Below are 19,252 nucleotides of genomic sequence, written 5' to 3' on the forward strand. Positions count from 1 at the left end.
GCAATGCTACCTGTAAACATATGGTGATGGCCAAAAGTGATAAAAGTTCATCCCTGCTCTTTTATTCAGACATATTGATGTTATGTGGAGATTTTCTAAGCGTAGTTGTGCTTGGAAAGTGTAAAATGTTTGTACGGGCTTTACATTTTCGTTATTTTATTTGTGATAACCAAGAAAACATGCTTATTGAGAGATGTGCCGGAGAATACAAGAGAGAAACTGTGAAATTAATAACGGATGTGTTCGCTAGCTGTGTGTATGTTTGTTAAGATTTCGTTTTTCTATACATTTTTGACAGAGAAATTAAAGCATTTTCTGTGATAAATGTTAATTTGGTGTTTTCCATTTCCTAATATAGAAAGTTCCTCATATTTTGAGGGTTTTAATTTCCATTTGTAAGATTATTTGAATCACAAATATTTAACAAGGTCCCTTCCCAACATCACTTTTGGTCACTACTGTTAGTATGTGGGTGTTTAGGTATATTGTATAGCTTGTCACTCAGTACTTGCCTTTTAAAATGGAGCCAAACATCAAAGTATAATTGAACTTTTGTTGATGTACTTTGTATATCTGTACCATCGCTATATTTAGCTATGCATGGAATGTGTAATGCACACAAGAGTGGTGTTATGCCATATTGTGCCTAAATTTAGTTTCAAATTTACTTATGCATGTTCTCGGTGTGTGTAAACAGCCCACCTATAATGCTAAAAACCCACCCAGTAATTTTTTTAAATCGCCATAAATCAGATGCAGTGTCCGAAAACCATTTCAGGTTTCCCCCTGCTGCGACAACGTACTGGAGATCTGTCCAATTAACATGTTTGTATCACTGAAATCGCCCCCTGTTTATTTTTTCCCCCAAGAAGATTTTTTCAACACATTTCTAAACATAAAAGTTTTACTAACTTATTTCTAATAACTAATTTATTTTATCTTTACCATGATGAAAGTAAATAATATTTGATTAGATATGCAATTGAAACAAGAAGTCTACATACACTCTAAAAAGGGAACATAACCATTTAAAAAAATGTCTTGTGTTAAATCATACTAAACATTTACTATTTTAGGTTCGTGATGATTACCTAAATGATTTACATTTGCTAAATGCCAGAATAATGAGAGATTTTACATACATTTTACATACGTCAAATTTTACATACATTTCCTTGATATTTTTTTAGCTTTGCTTTTAAACTGTATAACTTTGGTCAAATGTTTTGGGTATCCTTCCACAAGCTTCTCTCAATCGTTTTAATGAATTTTGGCCCATTCATCCTGACAGAATTGGTGTAACTGAATCAGATTTGTAGGCTGTCTTGCTCGCACAAGCTTTTCCACTATGCCCACAAATTTTCTATAGGATTGAGATCAGGGTTTTGTGATGGCCACTCGAAAACATTCACTCTGTTGTCCTTAAAGCACATTTTAACTAATTTGGCAGTATGCTTTGGGTCACGGTCTGTTTGGAAGACCCATTTGTGGCCAAGTTTTAATTTTCTGGCTGATGTCTTGAGATGTTGCTTCAGTATTTCTACATAATGTTCTTTCTTCATGTTGTTCTATACTGTGAAGTGGACCAGTCTCTCCTGCAGCAAAACAGCCCCACAACATGATGCTGCCGCCCCCATACTTCACAGTTGGGATGGTGTTCCTAGGCTTGTAAGCTTTCCTATTTGTCCTTCAAATGTAACACTGGTCATTATGGTCAAACTGTTCAATGTTAGTTCCATCAGACCACAGGACATGCCTCCAAAAATTATTCTTTTTCTCAGAGTAATTTAGCAAATTGTAATCTGGCTTTTTTGTTGATTCTGGCTTGTTGATTTTCCCATGTTGTCACAAAAGGAAGCAGTGTGTTTGAGGTTTTCCTTAAATACTATTCTACAATTGTGCCTTTAATTAACTCAAATGTTGTCAATTAGCCAATCAGAAACTTCCAAAACCTTGACATCATCATCTGAGCTTTTTCAGATGCATAATAATCTTAATGTATGTAAACTTGACTTTCAAAAAAAGTTATAACAATTTCTCCAAAAATCTCTCTCTCATTATTCCGCTATTAAACATAACAGAAACTAATTCGATAATCCTAACTTATCTAAAAGAGAAAAATTTAGCCACATTAACATCTGACTTTTTTTTTAAATGGTTTCGTGCCTTTTATACAGTGTATGTAAACTTCTGGTTTCAACTGTATTTCAAGACGCTTCTGTACAACTTAAAGTGGCATTTAAAGGCTTAATTGGGTTAGTTTGGTCAACTAGGCAGTTCACTGTAATTAGATATGTTATTGGATAACAGTGGTTTGTTCTGTAGACTATTGAAAAAAATATAACTTACAGGAGTTCATAATTTTGACCTTAAAATGTTTAAAAAATAAAATAAAAACAGCTTTTATTCTAGCCAAATTAAAGCAAATTAAAATTTCTCTTAGAAGAAAAATTTCAGAAATACTGTGAAATTTTCCTTGCTCTGTTAAACATCAGTTGGGAAATATTTAAAAAAGAAGAAAAAAATTCAAAGAGGATTTAATAATTCGGATTGCAACTGTAACGTCTGTGCCACTGTTTTTAGATTTGCTAATGAACATATGTGTCACCATTGGCATCTGAGGCCTGTTGCACAAAGCCAGTGTGGGTTTTTGATTTTGGGTTGCTTTTGATCGTGTTTCGTCATCATGGTGCTTTTTTATTATGGTTTTCTTATGGGTTGGAGATCACAATCAGCGGTGCAAACAGTGACCCCACACGTCTTTGTTTGCTCAAAATGAAAGCCTTTTCCACTAAAAGCATTTTACAGTTTCAAAATTGCCTTTTGTTGCTAATCAATCGTTTATATCAGGTTAATTATAATTATGTGTATTCAAATATTATTCACTCATTCACTCACTCACTTTACTTCAGCTTAGTTCCTACTTTATCAAGGGTTGCCACAGCTGAATGAACCACCGATTACTCTAGCATATGTTTTACATGGCGAAAACCTTACTGAAATAGTTGTAAATAAAAATATTAGTAATCATTTTAAATTCAAATTCCTAAATAAATATATGGCTATAAATTTATATAAATCTGTTATTACAAAGCTTTTAAAATGACTGTCTTTTGAGCTGTTTGCGAACCTACATTATTAAAATCAGTTGATTTGGTTTACACTGATTTTATTTTATTTTTTAACTTGTTTGATAATTATATCTCTTAATCTTCTCCAGAGAAGACAATTGGTGACTCTTGTGAGAACTTAATCAAATTTGTCCTCTTATAATCATGCCAGTTGTGCGATTGATGTTTGATGCACGTGTTACCGTGATACATTCAGCTCCATGTGGTCCACAAAACATTGTTTGATTGGTTATTAGCTTTTTCTTTACAATTCACCAAATATCTTGTCTACTAAGAGAGAACGCTTTCGACAATGTCAAATGCCATTGGCAAGTTGCTACCCAAATCCGTGTTTTATATTTATCACGGTAAAGTAAGCCCTAGCGCATGTCCTGAATGAGCTAAGGGATTCTGGATATCCTGGGTGCAAAATATAAGCCGATCAAAGAAAGTGTAGATCAAATCACATGTAATAATTAAGGGTTAACATCTCTTCTGTTTACTTCCTTCTTTATCAGGGCTTGCCACAGTGAAATGTAAAACACAATATGAGGTTATCCTGTACAATCACAAGTTATGGGTGACATATCGGAGTTCAAAAGTGGACAAACTGTCGGTGTCTGTCTCGCTAGAACATCTGTAGGAGAGCAAGTCTTTGTGTTGTATCAAGCAATGTATAACGAGCTAGATTATCCTGGGTTATGTCAGCATATCACTAATAAGGACAAACCACATCCAACAGGACTAACTGTGGATGCTAGAAGAAGCTGTCTGCAGGGGGTGTCTAGTTGCTAACCAAAACTGTTCGTCAGGAGCTCCACAGGGTTACTATACATGACCGAGCTGCTATAACTTAACCTTTGGTCACTCGTGCCAATGCCAAACGTCAATTTCAATGGTGCCAGCAGCAAAAATCTTGGGCTATGGTCAATGTGAAACATGTATTGTTCTCTGGTGAGTCCACCTTCACAGTCTTTCCCACACCTGGGAAAGTTACAGTGTGGAGAATCTCCAACGAAGCATACCACCTAGACTGATGAATGCCCAGAGTGATGCATGGGGGTGGACCAGTGATGCTGCAACATCATGGCATTTCCTAGGCCCAGTCCTTGTGCTAGATGGGTCACTGCCAAGCACTATCGAACCATTGTAGACAATCATGTGCACTCAAATGTTCAAACATTGGATCTTGAAGACAGTACCATGTATCAGGATGACAATGCACCAATACACAGCAAGACTGGTGATAGAGTGGTTTGATGAACATGAAAGTGAAAATGCTAACATCTCCCATGGTCAGTACAGTCACCAGAGCCAAATATTATTAGGCTGCTTTCACTTTGCTGTGTTTTAGAGGAAACGTTTTTCTCCACCAGCATCACGTTGGCTTAATGTGCAAGACTTGTATCTGTCATTTCCAAGACGAACGGATGCTGTATTGGCTGCAAAAGGAGGCACTACACCGTAGCCTATAACCCCTGTACATGTAAAAAAATGGATTTTCAGCATCAATAATCCAGGCTTCAGTGAAACATGATTTTTTTCAGAAAATCTTTACAATTTAAATGAATTCAAAAGAAACATTTATTATTTTCAATGTTGAAAATGGTCTTGCTGATTAATATTTTAATAATTGTATTTATAATTGGCATTCTCATTGGTTTTTCAGGTCACGTATCAGCTGAAAATTCTCACCACAGCGCTGTTCTCTGTGTCCATGCTGGGCAAAAGACTTGGCATTTACCAGTGGCTTTCACTAGTCATTCTAATGATTGGCATTGCTCTTGTCCAGGTAAGGGTAGTAGTCTAGTGTTCTGTTTTATTGAGTTTGTCTGTCATCGAAACCTGCTGTCATTTAATTAAGATTTTGTGACTTTTGTTTCCAGTTATCTCTGTTAAATGAGCTTATGAAAAAAAGTACTGCTGAGCTGATACAAATGTACAAAAACTTCAACTGATGGTATCAATTCGCTAAGTGCATGCTTGTACTCGAAGAGTCATGCTCTTACCCTTAAGTTACATATATTAGTGAAATTTGAAGTTTTTAGGTACTAATATGTAACGTTAAGGCAGGGGTTCCCAAACTTTTCAGCCTGCGACCCCCAAAATGACAATGCCAGTGACTCGCGACCCCCAATATCCTGGCTATGAATACAGAAACCTTGCATGCAATGTCACACACACACACCAATACAGATGTTACTACTTCAATGTGTTCCTTATGCCGCCATTCATACCGCGGCGACGGCGGTACTTGATGCGCCAGCAGCTTTTGACCGCTGGGTGGCAGTTTAACCACAGATATTCAGCTTTGCCTTTTCACAACACTAAACAGACTTTTCTGTGCGTACCTAATGTGATCAGATGTGTTCAATTAAAATATAATTTTGATTAAGTTTTCTTATAGTGATAAACATGATCTTACCAGGGCTTAAAGTATTCCGGCACCATGCCGGATCTCCGGCGTGCGGCCGTGAGAGAAAAAAAAATAGAGCTTGCACATGCGGTTTAGTTGGGGATGCTCAAAATAACTGATTAAGCAATAAACGAAAGGGTGCGTTTGTAACCGATGAATGGTATCAGTTAAACGATTAAAATATGCTTTATACATTTTTAAAGTTTGGCTGCATACGGGGCATCTGTTTAATGGTTTACTGACTGCCGCCAGTGTTTTACGCTCTGCTTATGCTTGCTCAGCGCGCTTTAAGTTTTGCCGTTGCGCGCTGTGTGCTCGAGTGGAAAAAGCGTGTTACCTCTGTTTCATTGTTCAGTCAAATGAAAGCACTGCAGGCTTTCTGTTGAGGTGACAGCGGGGTTTGGGTTGTCAATGTGAGTACGATAAACTTTTAAAGACTGAGGAGAGACTTGTGGTGGCTGTTTCAAGTTATCCAGAGCTGTATTTATTGATCTTAAATATCACAATATTATTAAAATTACAATTATAACATCGACAGCAACTCGACTCGCGCACACCAGCTAATTCAGTCGTTTTCTAGTGACATACAAAAGAGGCTTCTTTTTTTCTTGTCAACCATAAAAGGCAGCGCGGTACGTCGCGCGTTTTTGCAACGTAAAGGCGTGCGCTTTGTGATCGGCCCCTAAATGTACAACAAATATTTGTTAACTCTTGGGATGGTAACACATGCAAACACACGTTTCTACAGACACATTTTGCCAAAGAAGCAAAATGAAAGAAGGATATTTCTCGTCACAGTTTCACACAGTGTTGACAATAACCAGCGCTGATGCAGATCACCTCTGTGCTGTCTGGAGCCGCTTCATAAACTTAAAAAAGCAGGCTGTTGATGATTTAGGGTGGGCTACAACCAACAAACCCCTTTTTTATTTATTTATTTTTTTTTGAAAATTACAGTTATTAATAGTTCTTATATAATATCAGCTTTTAAAATAGCCTACAATCTACGAATCAAACAAATCCAAAGATTTTCTTGATTTTTGTATAATAATAACTCCGCACCAAACTGAGGCTTTCATTTTATAGCTTAAAACATGTATGCAAATGTATGCAATGTCATATGTAAGGGCTGTGACGGTCACCGTGACGACAATCACTCTAGAACACACATTTTCTGTTTTGTTGCCAAATAGCCTATACATTTATGAACATAACGTTAACTTAGACGTGATACAGCAAGTTCAAGTTCAGCCATGAACCTTGCTGGAAAACTTATATTACATCGCCAATCTGGAAACATTTTGGATTCGTGGCGAACGAGTAAGGCGAATCAATAATTAGGATGAAGCTATTTGTAGGGCTTGTTTAGAAAAATAAGTGTTAAATGGACAAACACGTCGAACCTCCATAGCCATCTGTGGTAATGTCACCCAGCCATGACATGCGGAGCCAGCTTCGGTGTCATCTACTGAACGCAAATGCCCAGCTAGTCAGCCAGGTATGGTAGAGAGGCCTTTTCAAAAATGGGCAAATACAAAAGAGAAACTGATAAATAGTAGACGTTGATGAGAAATGGAGCAGCATATTTGGTAGTTGAGAACGCGCCGATCCACAATGTAGAGCTGGTTTCCGAGAAATGCAGGCGGCGGAGCAAGATACTCTCTTTGCCACGGTTGCGAAAAAGTATCTGTATGGGCTACAGGCACACAGTCTCAGTGCTGCTGGAAACATTGTAATCTCAAATAAGTCTCCGCTTAAACCGAACAAAGTCAACATGTTAGTTTTTCTGGCAAATAATTTAAAATATGAATAGAAAAAAAGGCAGAGAGACGCAGTTTTTTTTCCAACATCTGACTTATGTTGTTACAAGCCTATAAGCTAATATTTTTGTTCTTCGTTACTATTTATATTATTATTGATTAGTATTTGAGAAGTTTCTAAAATGTAACGTTTACTGTTTCAAGCAGTTAAAGTTATTTAATATTTAACTAGCCTAGGCTGTATTGTGTTGTTTTATCAACGAAAGTTAAAAAACAAACATGTTCGTTTGTACGAATATTTAGCATAATACTTTGGTCTTTTTTTATTTCTTAATTTTACATGAAATGTAAATTAACTTAGGTAGGCTACTTGGGTACAGGGGCGTAATTTGTTGGTAGTATACCGAGGAATGTTTAGACAGTAAATATTGTCATCATTATTTAAAAAAATTATAAATAAATAAATTAAATAAAAAAATAAATAAAACACCTTACGGAAAGGATGCAATGAAGTAAAAGCATGCTCTTAATCATTCTTCATAATCTGATTCGTACCCTATACATGCAATAAACTTATATTGCGCCAACAAGAACAAGCTCTAAAAGGTAAAGTCTAAAGCAAGATGAGTTATTGATATGATATTAATTTTTAGTTGTTAATATTAATGATCGTAAACACGACCTGCGTTGTATAATAAACGGCGTCATTGTGTCCTGTCTGCGATTTTTTTTCTCGTTGAAGAACAGAAAATTCATGTTGTCACCATCTTCCCAGCCAGGTTTTCATCCACAGTTTCCGCTTTTGTTTCTTCTCAAACAATAAAGTTTCGCTATAGCAGGCCCGGCGGCAGGATATCATAACTGAGGGCGCAAGGGCGCAATCCCATTGCACTTGACGACTGAATTTGGTCCTTTCTTGTTCCTTTTATTTAGGCTATTTATTAATTCATTACTTTGCATTACCGATATAGTCCTACTTTTTATAGTAATAATAATATGCAGTTTTGCTATTACCGATTTTATTAATGAAGGCAACGATACCGTTTACATTAATGCAGAAAGATAATGTTAAGCACCAAACAAGTGGTTTAAATTATGCTAGTCTCCTTATTTCTTTCCGTTTTATTTTAAACATTATAAATGTGTAAAGTTTTAGGTAAAGACGTCAAAATACGCCCACACATGCAAGCTAAACTAGATCATCTGAGTCATCACGCTTTACTCAACCAAAATCAGCGAGGAAAAAATAAATGTTTTAAATTAAATTATATTTAAATGTTACATTAAATAAAAAAATAAATTTAAATGTTAAATGCCATTTAAAAATAGTTTCTAAAATTAATGTGTTACTTAGATACATTTTTAGGCATTAGTGTAGCCAAACAGAAAGCCATGTCTACCTATATTATTCAGCCTGCAGCGCAAGAGGTGGATCCGCGGTAAATCCACACGCACTAAATAGCCTACCTTTTTCTTTTACAACACTGTAAACACAACTTGGCAGGTCGATCATCTTTAAACGCAAAAGACATTTTTAAGTGTCCTAAATTGACTGCTGCTGTAGAAGGGGATGTTTTTTTTTTACATAACTGTAAACGTGTGCTTTAGCTATGCCAAAATGAAAGCAAATATTTTGTTCTGCGTTTTGTCAATTGTATAGCTTAATAATAATAATTAAAATAATAATAATAATAATAATAATAATAATAATAATGGATATAATAAATTATAATATTATTTATAGTATAGACATTTTTACTAGGCTACTTTAATATTAATCCCTAACTCAAAAACTAATGTGAAAATGAATGGCAGCTGTGCTAAAATTAATGTAACGGGAAATTTCTTCTGCGTTTTTCCCCTTTATAGCTCAATAGTTTTATTCAAAGAATTAGTTAAGCAAAACATGAAATAAATTAAACTGCTGTCTTTGTGATATCCACTAGTCCAGTTTTCTCCAGTGTGAGTTTAGAGTGCCCCTCCACCGCATGCGCATTTATGCCTGCACCAGATCAAAGCAGGTGTAAAGTCCAGCACAGAGCGCGTTGTGCGTTCAACTAACAATACCCGCTCCACTGTCTCCAACACACAAATACTCGAACTCTTTATTTGTGGACTTACTTTTGATAATAGGCTACTATCATTACCTTTATCATGATTCTATTTTTATTTTTATTATTCAATTTTTTATTTTATTTTCTTTATTATATGTTATATCCATAATTGTTTGCACTACTGCCCTTTTTGCACTGTCTTTGTACGCAGTGACGCTGCACTGCTTTGGCAATACGAATGTACAGTTATTTGTCATGCCAATAAAGCACCTCAAATGTGAAAATAGCCTAGGCAACAAATAACAAATCGGAGTCTAATAATAACAAATGCCATTTTCATTTTCATACATGTGTGGGTTTTGACAATATGTGTTTAATTAAGCTATAAAGATTAGCCTATCAGATGAAATGCATAGTGAAATATGAAATAAATGTCAATTTTGCTGAATAATTAATTAATCTATATCTTTAATATTTTTAAAATCATCTCGCTTCGGCCCAGAGAAAGAGGCGCGCGGCACCAGCGGACCTGTGCTTTCCCAAACAAAGCCGTACAGTAACTTGCGCTGAATATGCATAGTTTGGGGGGGGAGGATATAGTAGTGAGTGTTTCCCAAAACCCCTATAGTTTCTCTGTCGCAGATCCATCATTTGAATCACGTCACTATTAACCCTGCTTTTATTTATTAAATGCTTCCCAACGCCGCATTTCTGTTGAGCGAAAAAAAGCTGCTGAAAATAAATAAAGTTATGCCAATGCCATTTTAATAGTTTCATGATAGTAGTAGCTGGTGTGCTTCATCTGCGTGATTCTGATTTGACATTCTTCCGCTAAACTTGCGCTGTCTTGGTGTAAATGGGCTATGAACTGTTGCTATTGAGGCTAAGGTGTAAATAGGCTATAGTTCTCTCTGCAACTTTCAGGTTTGAGGTGGGGGAAGTGGCAGAGGTAATTCAAATGAACCATCTCTAAAAATAAAAAATGCCACGTACGCGGCATCTGTGTAAAGATCATTACCTTATTATTATTATTATTATTATTATTATTATTATTATTATTATTAATTCATTCTTTAATTCATTTTCTTTTCGGCTTAGTCCCTTTATAAGTCTGTAATTGCCACAGCGAAATGAACCGTCAACTTATCCAGCATATGTTTTACGCAGAGGATGCCAGGAGGGCCAGCTGGGGCTTTGGGGGGCGAAGTGAAAGGAGAGGCGGACTTTGCCCCGAGTCTGGGAAATATGGCTTGCCGTCATTACACTAGTTTTCCGAAGGCACACGAGTTACATGCGCCAAACACATGAACAAATAAATTAATAAATAAGGGAAAGAAAACATCTAGCCTTATGGGTTGAGAGGTCTTTTTGATTATAATCGCCGTTATGTTTCCGTTTTAAATGTAAGGCTGTTGCATAAAATAATACAATTTTAATTTATAAGTGACTTTGCTGCGTCCCCCTGGATGTTTCAATAACGCATAATAATCTTTACACCATATTAAAGACACAGCAGACTAAAGGTTTTCGAGAGTTTTTGTCAAGTTTAAACGGTGTGTTTGTGCGTGTTTATATGCCTGCATATGTGTGTGTGAGAGATTGAGCAAATGAGCGCTCCCTTCACAGCTCTGATAAGCTGCGAGCAGCTTCTTTCTTTTTGTTATTTATTTTGCAGATAATACACAATATGAATAAAACAGAAAGACATAAAACTTTACGTGTACCCTTTTGTAGACTTAAAACAAGTGTCATATCTTTATAAAATAGCCTAAGCCATATTGAAATATAATTTAAAGAATTACAAATATCTGATATAATAAAATCGCATGAAATAAATAAACCATTATAAAACCAGCAAAAGCAACAAGGTAGGCCTTTATAGCCTACATAAATGTAACCTTTAAAGCCATATTAAACAAAGCCATTTTACAAAGGCTTTGTTAAAAAAAAGATTTTATATATTCTCTAAAAACAGTAAACACCAGAGAAGGTTTAAAATATTATTTATTTATTTATTATTTATTTAGGATACGATGATAATAATCAAATCATGCAAACAGAGCATTTTTGGGGTGAGTGAACGCATGAACTGTGACCTTTTTTCAGTCCAGTGCAACTTTAAAAACGGATCAGGGGAAACTACAAAAATAAGTGTGTTCTGTGTCCCCAAACAAGCATTGATGTTTTTATATGACGCGCTAAAATTGAAAAATGAAATTTACATGAAGAGCTTTATTAGTGAAAAGCTGCTGAGCGCAACGCAATATATGCTGTTTTATTACTCGCTCTGTGCTTAAATAGTCTACTTAACACTTTCCTTAAGATCACAGATACAATATGCAACATCTAATTCCGGGGACGTTCTGGGGGCAGGGTTTGCGTGTCATGCTGCAAGCTACTAGCCCGAAAGTGAAAACGCGACATGATTTCAGCCTCACTGATGCCCATTAACACCTAACAGACAAGCTTTTGGTTATGAATAGGGGGAAGGGGTCTCCACTCTTTAAGTGTTTTTCATAAACATGAATACACAAAATCCAAAAATAGGACGGATGGCTTAACAAAACCTATGCGTTTAAAAACGAAACCGCATTAAATATGGGGCCTTATGAAAATGAATGTTTCTATGCACAACAACTGAACTTAATGTGTTATTTAAAATATCTATATTACTCTCCAAGCATTCGCCAAAACGAATATATTTTTACGTAAAAACACAGAACATAGCTGAATAGAGTGTTGCCTGCTTTAGACGATAGGTTATTAATTATATTATAAATGGTTATGTTCAGGTCAGTGAAATAATACCTTTAATAAATAAAATGGTGGGCCAGTGATTCCCTCGCTGTCATCAGTGCATGGGTTAATGAGCTTAAGAGAATTCTGCTTTGCATTTTTCTATGCATTACTAACATCACTAAACCAGACATTTGTTTTATAAGTTAACCAAATATTCGCGCAGATTCAGCAGTTTTTTTCTGACGCGTTTGCCATTCATGCCAGTCAGTGAAAAAAGAAGTAACTGTGGCCCTGTTTGCAGGTATTAAGATTCGTATTAAGATTGCAGGTATTAAGATTTCATCAATCTGATGCAACTTTTATTATTTACAGGACGTAAAAATGCAATTAAAAGTTTCAAATCAATTCAATTCAATTCAATTCAATTCAACTCAATTTATAAAAAGACTAGCCTATTTTATGCATTAAATAATGAAATATAACTAATTTCCTTTATTTCTGATCAGACCATGCATTTTAGACTATTTTACAATTGTAATATGTGCATATGCTTTTTTTTAAATAACATTCGTCTAACAAATATTTTAGCACATCGAAAGTAATTAAATGACCTGTTTTTGATTAAAAACCTTTATGCAAAAGGATCAGAAATTGATCGCGCACGCGTAGGAAAATGCAGTTATGTGACACATGACATGCATGGCTCCTATATGCCGCGTTTTTAGGATAAATTGGCATATAGGTGCTGCTTTGAATAGAATAAAACTATTTAAAAACACATTAAAAACTTCACAAAGCGTATCTTATGGAAAAACACCAATTGCCGGGCTCTGCTTTCGGTTTTAAAAGAATCAAGCAGCTTTAAAAAAATATAATTTGCTGAAGAGAAATGACAGAAAAAAAAAGATTAAACATATCGGGACTGTTAAAAGAACATTTCTCTTTAATATATTCTTTCGACTCCGAAACATCAGCTAAGATTATGAATTACGAAGTGTCTCTATTGCCTGCTTCAGCAGTGCGTGGCTGGTTATGAACGAGGAGGCGGAGAGAATGCGCTGTTTAGTTTCGGCTGGATATATTTAAATAAAAACTAACACAGAACTGCTTTTAACGCTCAAAAAGTTAAACTAAAATGCACAACTCTTGTTGGTTGCACCGGGATGCACAATAAACCTATCGCGCCATTATTTTAATTCTATATTCGTGAAGAATGAGCCATGAGATTGAGATTTTTGAAGGTGCTCTCCAGCGGCGAAGTTCCTGGCAGAGTAGCGGGTGAAAAAATGTGCATGCAGAAATTGAACAAGAGGAATAACATTTTAAATTATATAACAAGCATTGTATTCTTTCTAATCCCCGCCCAGTTTTAATACAAGTTGTGTTCTTCAATATTTGTGGCTGGGAAGTTTATTAAGAATATATTTATAAGTATATATTATTAAATAATTACATATATATATATATATATATATATATATATATATATATATATATATATATATATATATATATATATATATATATAGAGAGAGAGAGAGAGAGAGAGAGAGAGAGCCATTACAAGTAAAACAACAACAACAAAAAACAACAATTTTACTTTAAAGAAAAACAGATGTTTTGAGAAAAAAAAACTAAACAAAACTGAAACCAAATTATTAAAACTAAACTTGCGGGACTTTATTTATGTCCTGTGGCAAAATTATTTTTATTATACTTTAAGTTATCTGCTTGAAGTAGGCTAGGTCACATTTATCAATGGTAAGTTTTAGTCTAAGTTTACATCAATAACAATGTGCATTGTCCTTTACCATACAAAAAAGGAAGAAAAAACATTATTATAGACCATAGTAGCCGCAAATCTTTTTAAATGCATTAAAAAAGCAAGCACATATCTTAGCCTTACCTTGAGTTTGTTCACATTCTGCCAGTATTAACATACATGCTGTATTTTATTACAGTTCATTTTGATGAATTATGTCTAACTGACAGCTTTTTCTTCTTTTTTCGCGGTTATGCGGCATTATATTTCACACGCATATGCAAGGTGACTGAAATTGAAATTAAAATACCAAACATACTGAGCCATTAATTAAAAAACAAAACAACAGTTATAGCTTCTTTAAAGGAGAACATTGACGTTTTGAAAAAAAAAAAAAACTGAACTGAAACTAAATTATTAAAGATAAACCTGCGAGACTTAATTTATGTTATGTCCTGCGCAAAATTTGTTTTATTATACTTTCAGTGATCTCCTTAAGGTAGGTCAATTTATTTATTTATTTATTTGCTTTTGATGAAGCAGCATTCAACTTAAGCTCTTTAGACCATGCCCCTGACCGTTTCTCAGTGTTTCGCCGCAATATCTTTAAATAAATAATTTATTTAGGCCTAATTTCATTATTAATTAGTTTTCATTATTCGTTTATTATTATGTACAATTGTTGAGACATAAAATAAAATATAATCAACAACGAAAATTAAAACAAAAACAGAAATAAAAACATAAATGAAAATGTCTTGTCTTAGTCCTATCAAAATAGCAAACACTGAACATCTCTCTATATTTAGGCTAAAAGACTGCTTTATTTATTTATTTAAGACTACTTATCTGTACTGAATGTTTGTGCTTTCATGTTAGTTGTCTTTTATTTCTTCAATTCTATTTTCCAAAACTAGTCCTCTTTGCACTTAAAAAGTTTACAATAAAGTGTGTTAACAAATTTTAAATGATTAATGAAGGAATTATAATGCTTTGACTTATTGTTTAATCTCATTTACAAGCACAGTAGCATATTTAAAGCTGCTGTAAAGGCTATTTCTGTCCGTTCGCATCCCGTCCCTTTGCGCCCCCTGGCGGCTCATTCACAAGCTGCTGTCATATACTAAAAACAGAGCGGCAGTTATTTCAAACGGCGGCGGTATAAGACGCGGCGGTAATAGTCACTTTGAACTCTCACCTACTGTACACCCAGGGATATTCTTCGTTTAATGTCAGTGCTGTAAATGGGCCAGAAACTTTAATCTGGTGTTATAAAAATCAATCTGCTGCATCTGACGCTATTGCTGTGTCTTTAATATAATGTAATTACCACTGGGGTCGCAATCCAATAGAACTAGTAACTGTAAGCTACTATAGTAACTATATAGTAATTATAAACGACTATATTTTTTCTCTTCTGTAGGTTATGGATAAAATATGGTCATTCTTATATGATTTAATAATAATAAATAGATTTTTTTTTAAATCACCAGACGACCCTCCTTTATTGTCCCGCGACCCCTCGAGGGGTCCCGACCCCCACTTTGAGAACCCCTGCGTTAAGGTACCAACTAGTACCTGTAGGAACAAACATGTACCATTTGAAAGGATACCGCTTTAGTTCGGAATAGGCTCATTCTGAAAACGTAGCTCCATACATTTTTGGACATCATGTAATATGTTGCCAGAAGTACGTATGGCTGCATTTCATAATTTTTTAAATGAACACTACAGGGCGGTATGGCGCCCTTCCTTTTAACGCTTACCAACTGACTGCTTACCTCTGTATGGACGGCTTTCCAGCTGTTACCACTTTGTCTAGTTAGCTCACCATGTACGTCGGTGGACTTGAGATGCAAAGAGAAAATGACCACGATGATGAGGGTTGAGTCTGGTGAAGAACGGTTTCGGAAAGTGGGTAATACAAAAACAAAAGCTAAAAAATAAAATAAACAAGTACATAACATGGTGAGAATGTGGTAAAACGTGGTAAAAATCAGACAAGGACTTTTCTTTTTCTGAAGTGCTTTTTACAATTGTAGGTTGGATTTAGGGAAGTGGGTGTGCTGGTCAATTTGTGCTTTTTAAAACACTATTGGTTGGGTTTAGGGAAGGGGGAAGGTGGGTCAGTCGATTGGTCATTCATTCAGTCAAACTGTCCCTGGTGGATTTACGTGAGAACAACAGGCGCTAATGGCACTCGCAAAATCAATTTGAGATCTCAAAAAGCATACACAGCGGCCTCTTGTGGATTCGCAAAAATAAAAACTGCAAAAAACAAACAAAAAAAAAAACCTGGGGCGTATTTGGCGGTCTCCAGAAATGTATAGAGATCTGTTTTCAGAATGAGCCTGGGTTGAACAAGTTTTGTACCTTTTATTTCTGAGAGTGTGAGGTGAAAGATAATTAGTTCCTTCCTTATAGTTTGGGTAGTTACCATTTGTATGTTATTAATATTATTATTAGTCATTATTATTACGTTAATATAATTATTTTTTATTGATAAGAGAGTGGTGTAAATTATTTTCATCTTTGTTTAAAGAGCCCCTATTGTGGGTTTTCGAAAATGAGCTTCCATGTAGTGTGTAAAACAGATCTAAGTGAAGTGAAATATCCAGCTAAGGCTTAAATCTGAAAGTGGACAGTTTATAAAACTATTGATTCATCTAAAAAAGATGAGTCGACTCATAGTGGTTAGAATGAATCGTCTTCATAACGAGTCTTTAGCCGTTTCGGCGTGACGTGACTACGAAACATAATTGTTGTGGGCGCAAACCTGGGAAAATTTAAACCTGCGCCCCGCCCACTAACTTAGCAGCGAAGATAAACAGATGCTGAAGTCATGAGTCAAGAAGACGCTGTGCTTACCTGGATATTATTGGAAGTGTGAGGGGAAATAATTAATTCTGCAGTCTACACGCTTACAGTGGGCGATTCATTCGTTTGTTAAAAAAAGGATCAGAAAAGACTGATGTATGAGACTTGTGAGAATGAGCAGACAATACACCAGGGGTGTGTGCAAAATAAGGCCAGTTTATTTGGCACAAAGACAGCCTGCTACACGCTGAGGAGAAGCGCTGGTGAGCACTACAACCCCCTGCCTGGAGATGGGATCTTTGGGCAAAGCAGAGTACAGTTAAGCCCTGAGAACATATACCACTTCACGCAAGAGGTGCCACAACAATAATTGATCTAATAAATAATTAATCTAAGTTACAGCTGAGAAGGGAGAAAAGCTCGGTCACAGAAATCAGGCTCAGTAAATGATGTGCACGCAATCGGTTTCATTTTCACTGCTATCTGCGGTTCATACTTACCGTGCGGGGGGTTATGACGTTCACGGGGTTATCGCGCGGGCCGTCCACCGGGGGCTTGACAAACCGCGCTGAGCATTTGTCTAGCGTTGAACGCTGTCGACCAATCGCAACAGGCTGTCATCGGTCCAATCAGCGCAGATTAGCTTCGCTCTAAGGAGGGATTTGGGAACAAATGAATCGCTGAACGATTCATATGGGAGTCGCTGGGATAATGGGGTAAAAATAAATGCAGATTATAAGACCATGAAAGTGTTTTTTTTTTTTGACCTTGCATGCATTTCAGTATGTTGTTGGAGATCCATATAACCGAAATATGACCCTTTTTCATGTATAATATGGGCTCTTTAATACTACTACTAATACTACTACTACTACTACTAATAATAATATAGACAAAGGCACAAGAATGTAAACTTAACTGTTAAATGGGGTAAGAACAACAAACCCAGAGAAATATCATTTTAACATAATTTTAACTAAATTTGTTTTTGTTCAACTTTTAAATTTTGCAATCAGTGAAGTATTTTTACTGTCAGTATTTGTGAATGTGTTTTTTTCCACACACTAGATTTGTTACAGAACATTCAATGGTTCCCTTTTTCATTAAAAATAAAGTTTTAAATATGATGTCTAAAATGCTGCCTGCATATCTTACAAGACTATATTATATAACTATATTATAGTTTTGTTTGTATAAAGACCCAATTCCTGTGCATTATAATTCATTGCTGTTATATCAATAGTTTTTCTTTTAGATATTTATTTTTATTATAATGTTTGTTTATTTATTTATTTGTTTTAATGTATAATGTATTTTTTTTTATTATTGTTAATTATTACAAATTTACATTCTATTTTATTATTTAATCTTATGTGTATCATTTAATTATTTTTAATTAAGTAATTATTTTTTCTAAACTTTTCAGTGGACCCTCCTTGGCACCCTCTGTTAAAAGTGTGTATGACTCTTTCTTTCTGTTTGAACAAAACCTAACAGTGGCCAACTGAAGTCTCATCGAGCAACGGTGAAAAAGATTTGACCGCCAGTTCTCAGCTGATTGGACTGCTGGCTGTGCTTGTGGCCTGCTTCTCCAGTGGATTCGCTGGTGTTTATTTTGAAAAGATCCTCAAAGAGAGCAAGCAGAGTGTCTGGGTTCGCAATATTCAGCTAGGTCAGCAGATAATCTTTAAAGAAACATTTTATATGGAAACTTATTTATATTGTAGCCATTGTTTACAAATTTCTTCAAAAAATGTGTGTTTGCATTATTCAGAAGTGGTTCATCACTCGTTTTCTCTTACCTTCTCAGGTTTATTCGGACTTGTTTTTGGATTTGGAGGAGTGTTTACATACGACAGAGAAAGAGTGCTGGAGAACGGACTCTTTCAAGGTTATAACAATGTGACATGGTCTGTGGTGGCTCTTCAGGTACACTTTCACTTCCTGATCAGAATACAAAAATGTCTTTTAGATTTTACAGAGTTTCTGAGTCATAAATAAATCTCAAGTCACTTTTGCTGTCAAAAGGTCTTAAAGTTATAGTTCACCCAAAATATCATCATCATTTACTTCTTGTTTGTAACTTATTTAGCTTGTTTTAAGAAAAAACACCCTTGATTTTAACATATTATTTCTTAAAATCCCCTATTATGCATTCATGGTCATATTTTGGTTTTGGGGTCTCCAACAACAGATTGATAAGCATGCAAGGTCAAAAAACACTTTAATTGTCTTGTAATATACATTTATTGTTACCTAATCATGCCAACGATTCCCATATGATTCATTCAGCGATTCATTTATTCCCAAACCCTTTCTTAGCGCGATGCTAATCTGCACTGATTGGTCCGATGACCCAGTCTGTTGTGATTGGATGACTGCGTTCCACGTGAGACAGAGAGATATGCCCAGCATGTCTTATCAACAAATAGTCAGAGCGCGGAGTGTATGCATGAGCCCAATGCAAGAGTGCTTTAAAGCAATGCAGTTACCCCTCTCTTCAGTTTGCGCGCACCTTCCCCTCAAGCTATTCACTTCGCGCGCACTCCCCACACTTCATTTTGCGCGCACCCCCGGATAAAATTTCCCAGATT

The 19,252-nt window shown here is 35.5% G+C and overlaps 1 protein-coding gene across 5 annotated transcripts in view; it reads left to right on the top strand.

The window, feature by feature from the left end:
- slc35a3b (solute carrier family 35 member A3b) overlaps positions 1–19,252 on the top strand; it is a 63,370-nt gene that overhangs the window by 32,028 nt on the left and 12,090 nt on the right. For 3 of the 5 annotated variants that reach the window (NM_001017900.1, XM_087239420.1, XM_087239421.1), the window contains 3 exon segments: positions 4,780–4,902; positions 18,156–18,330; positions 18,469–18,587. In NM_001017900.1, coding sequence (NP_001017900.1) covers positions 4,780–4,902; positions 18,156–18,330; positions 18,469–18,587 — 417 coding nt within the window. 5 annotated transcript variants of the gene reach the window in all.

Source organism: Danio rerio, chromosome 2, assembly GCF_052040795.2.
Source record: "Danio rerio strain M-AB ecotype USA chromosome 2, GRCz13ab, whole genome shotgun sequence".
Lineage (NCBI taxonomy): Eukaryota > Metazoa > Chordata > Actinopteri > Cypriniformes > Danionidae > Danio > Danio rerio.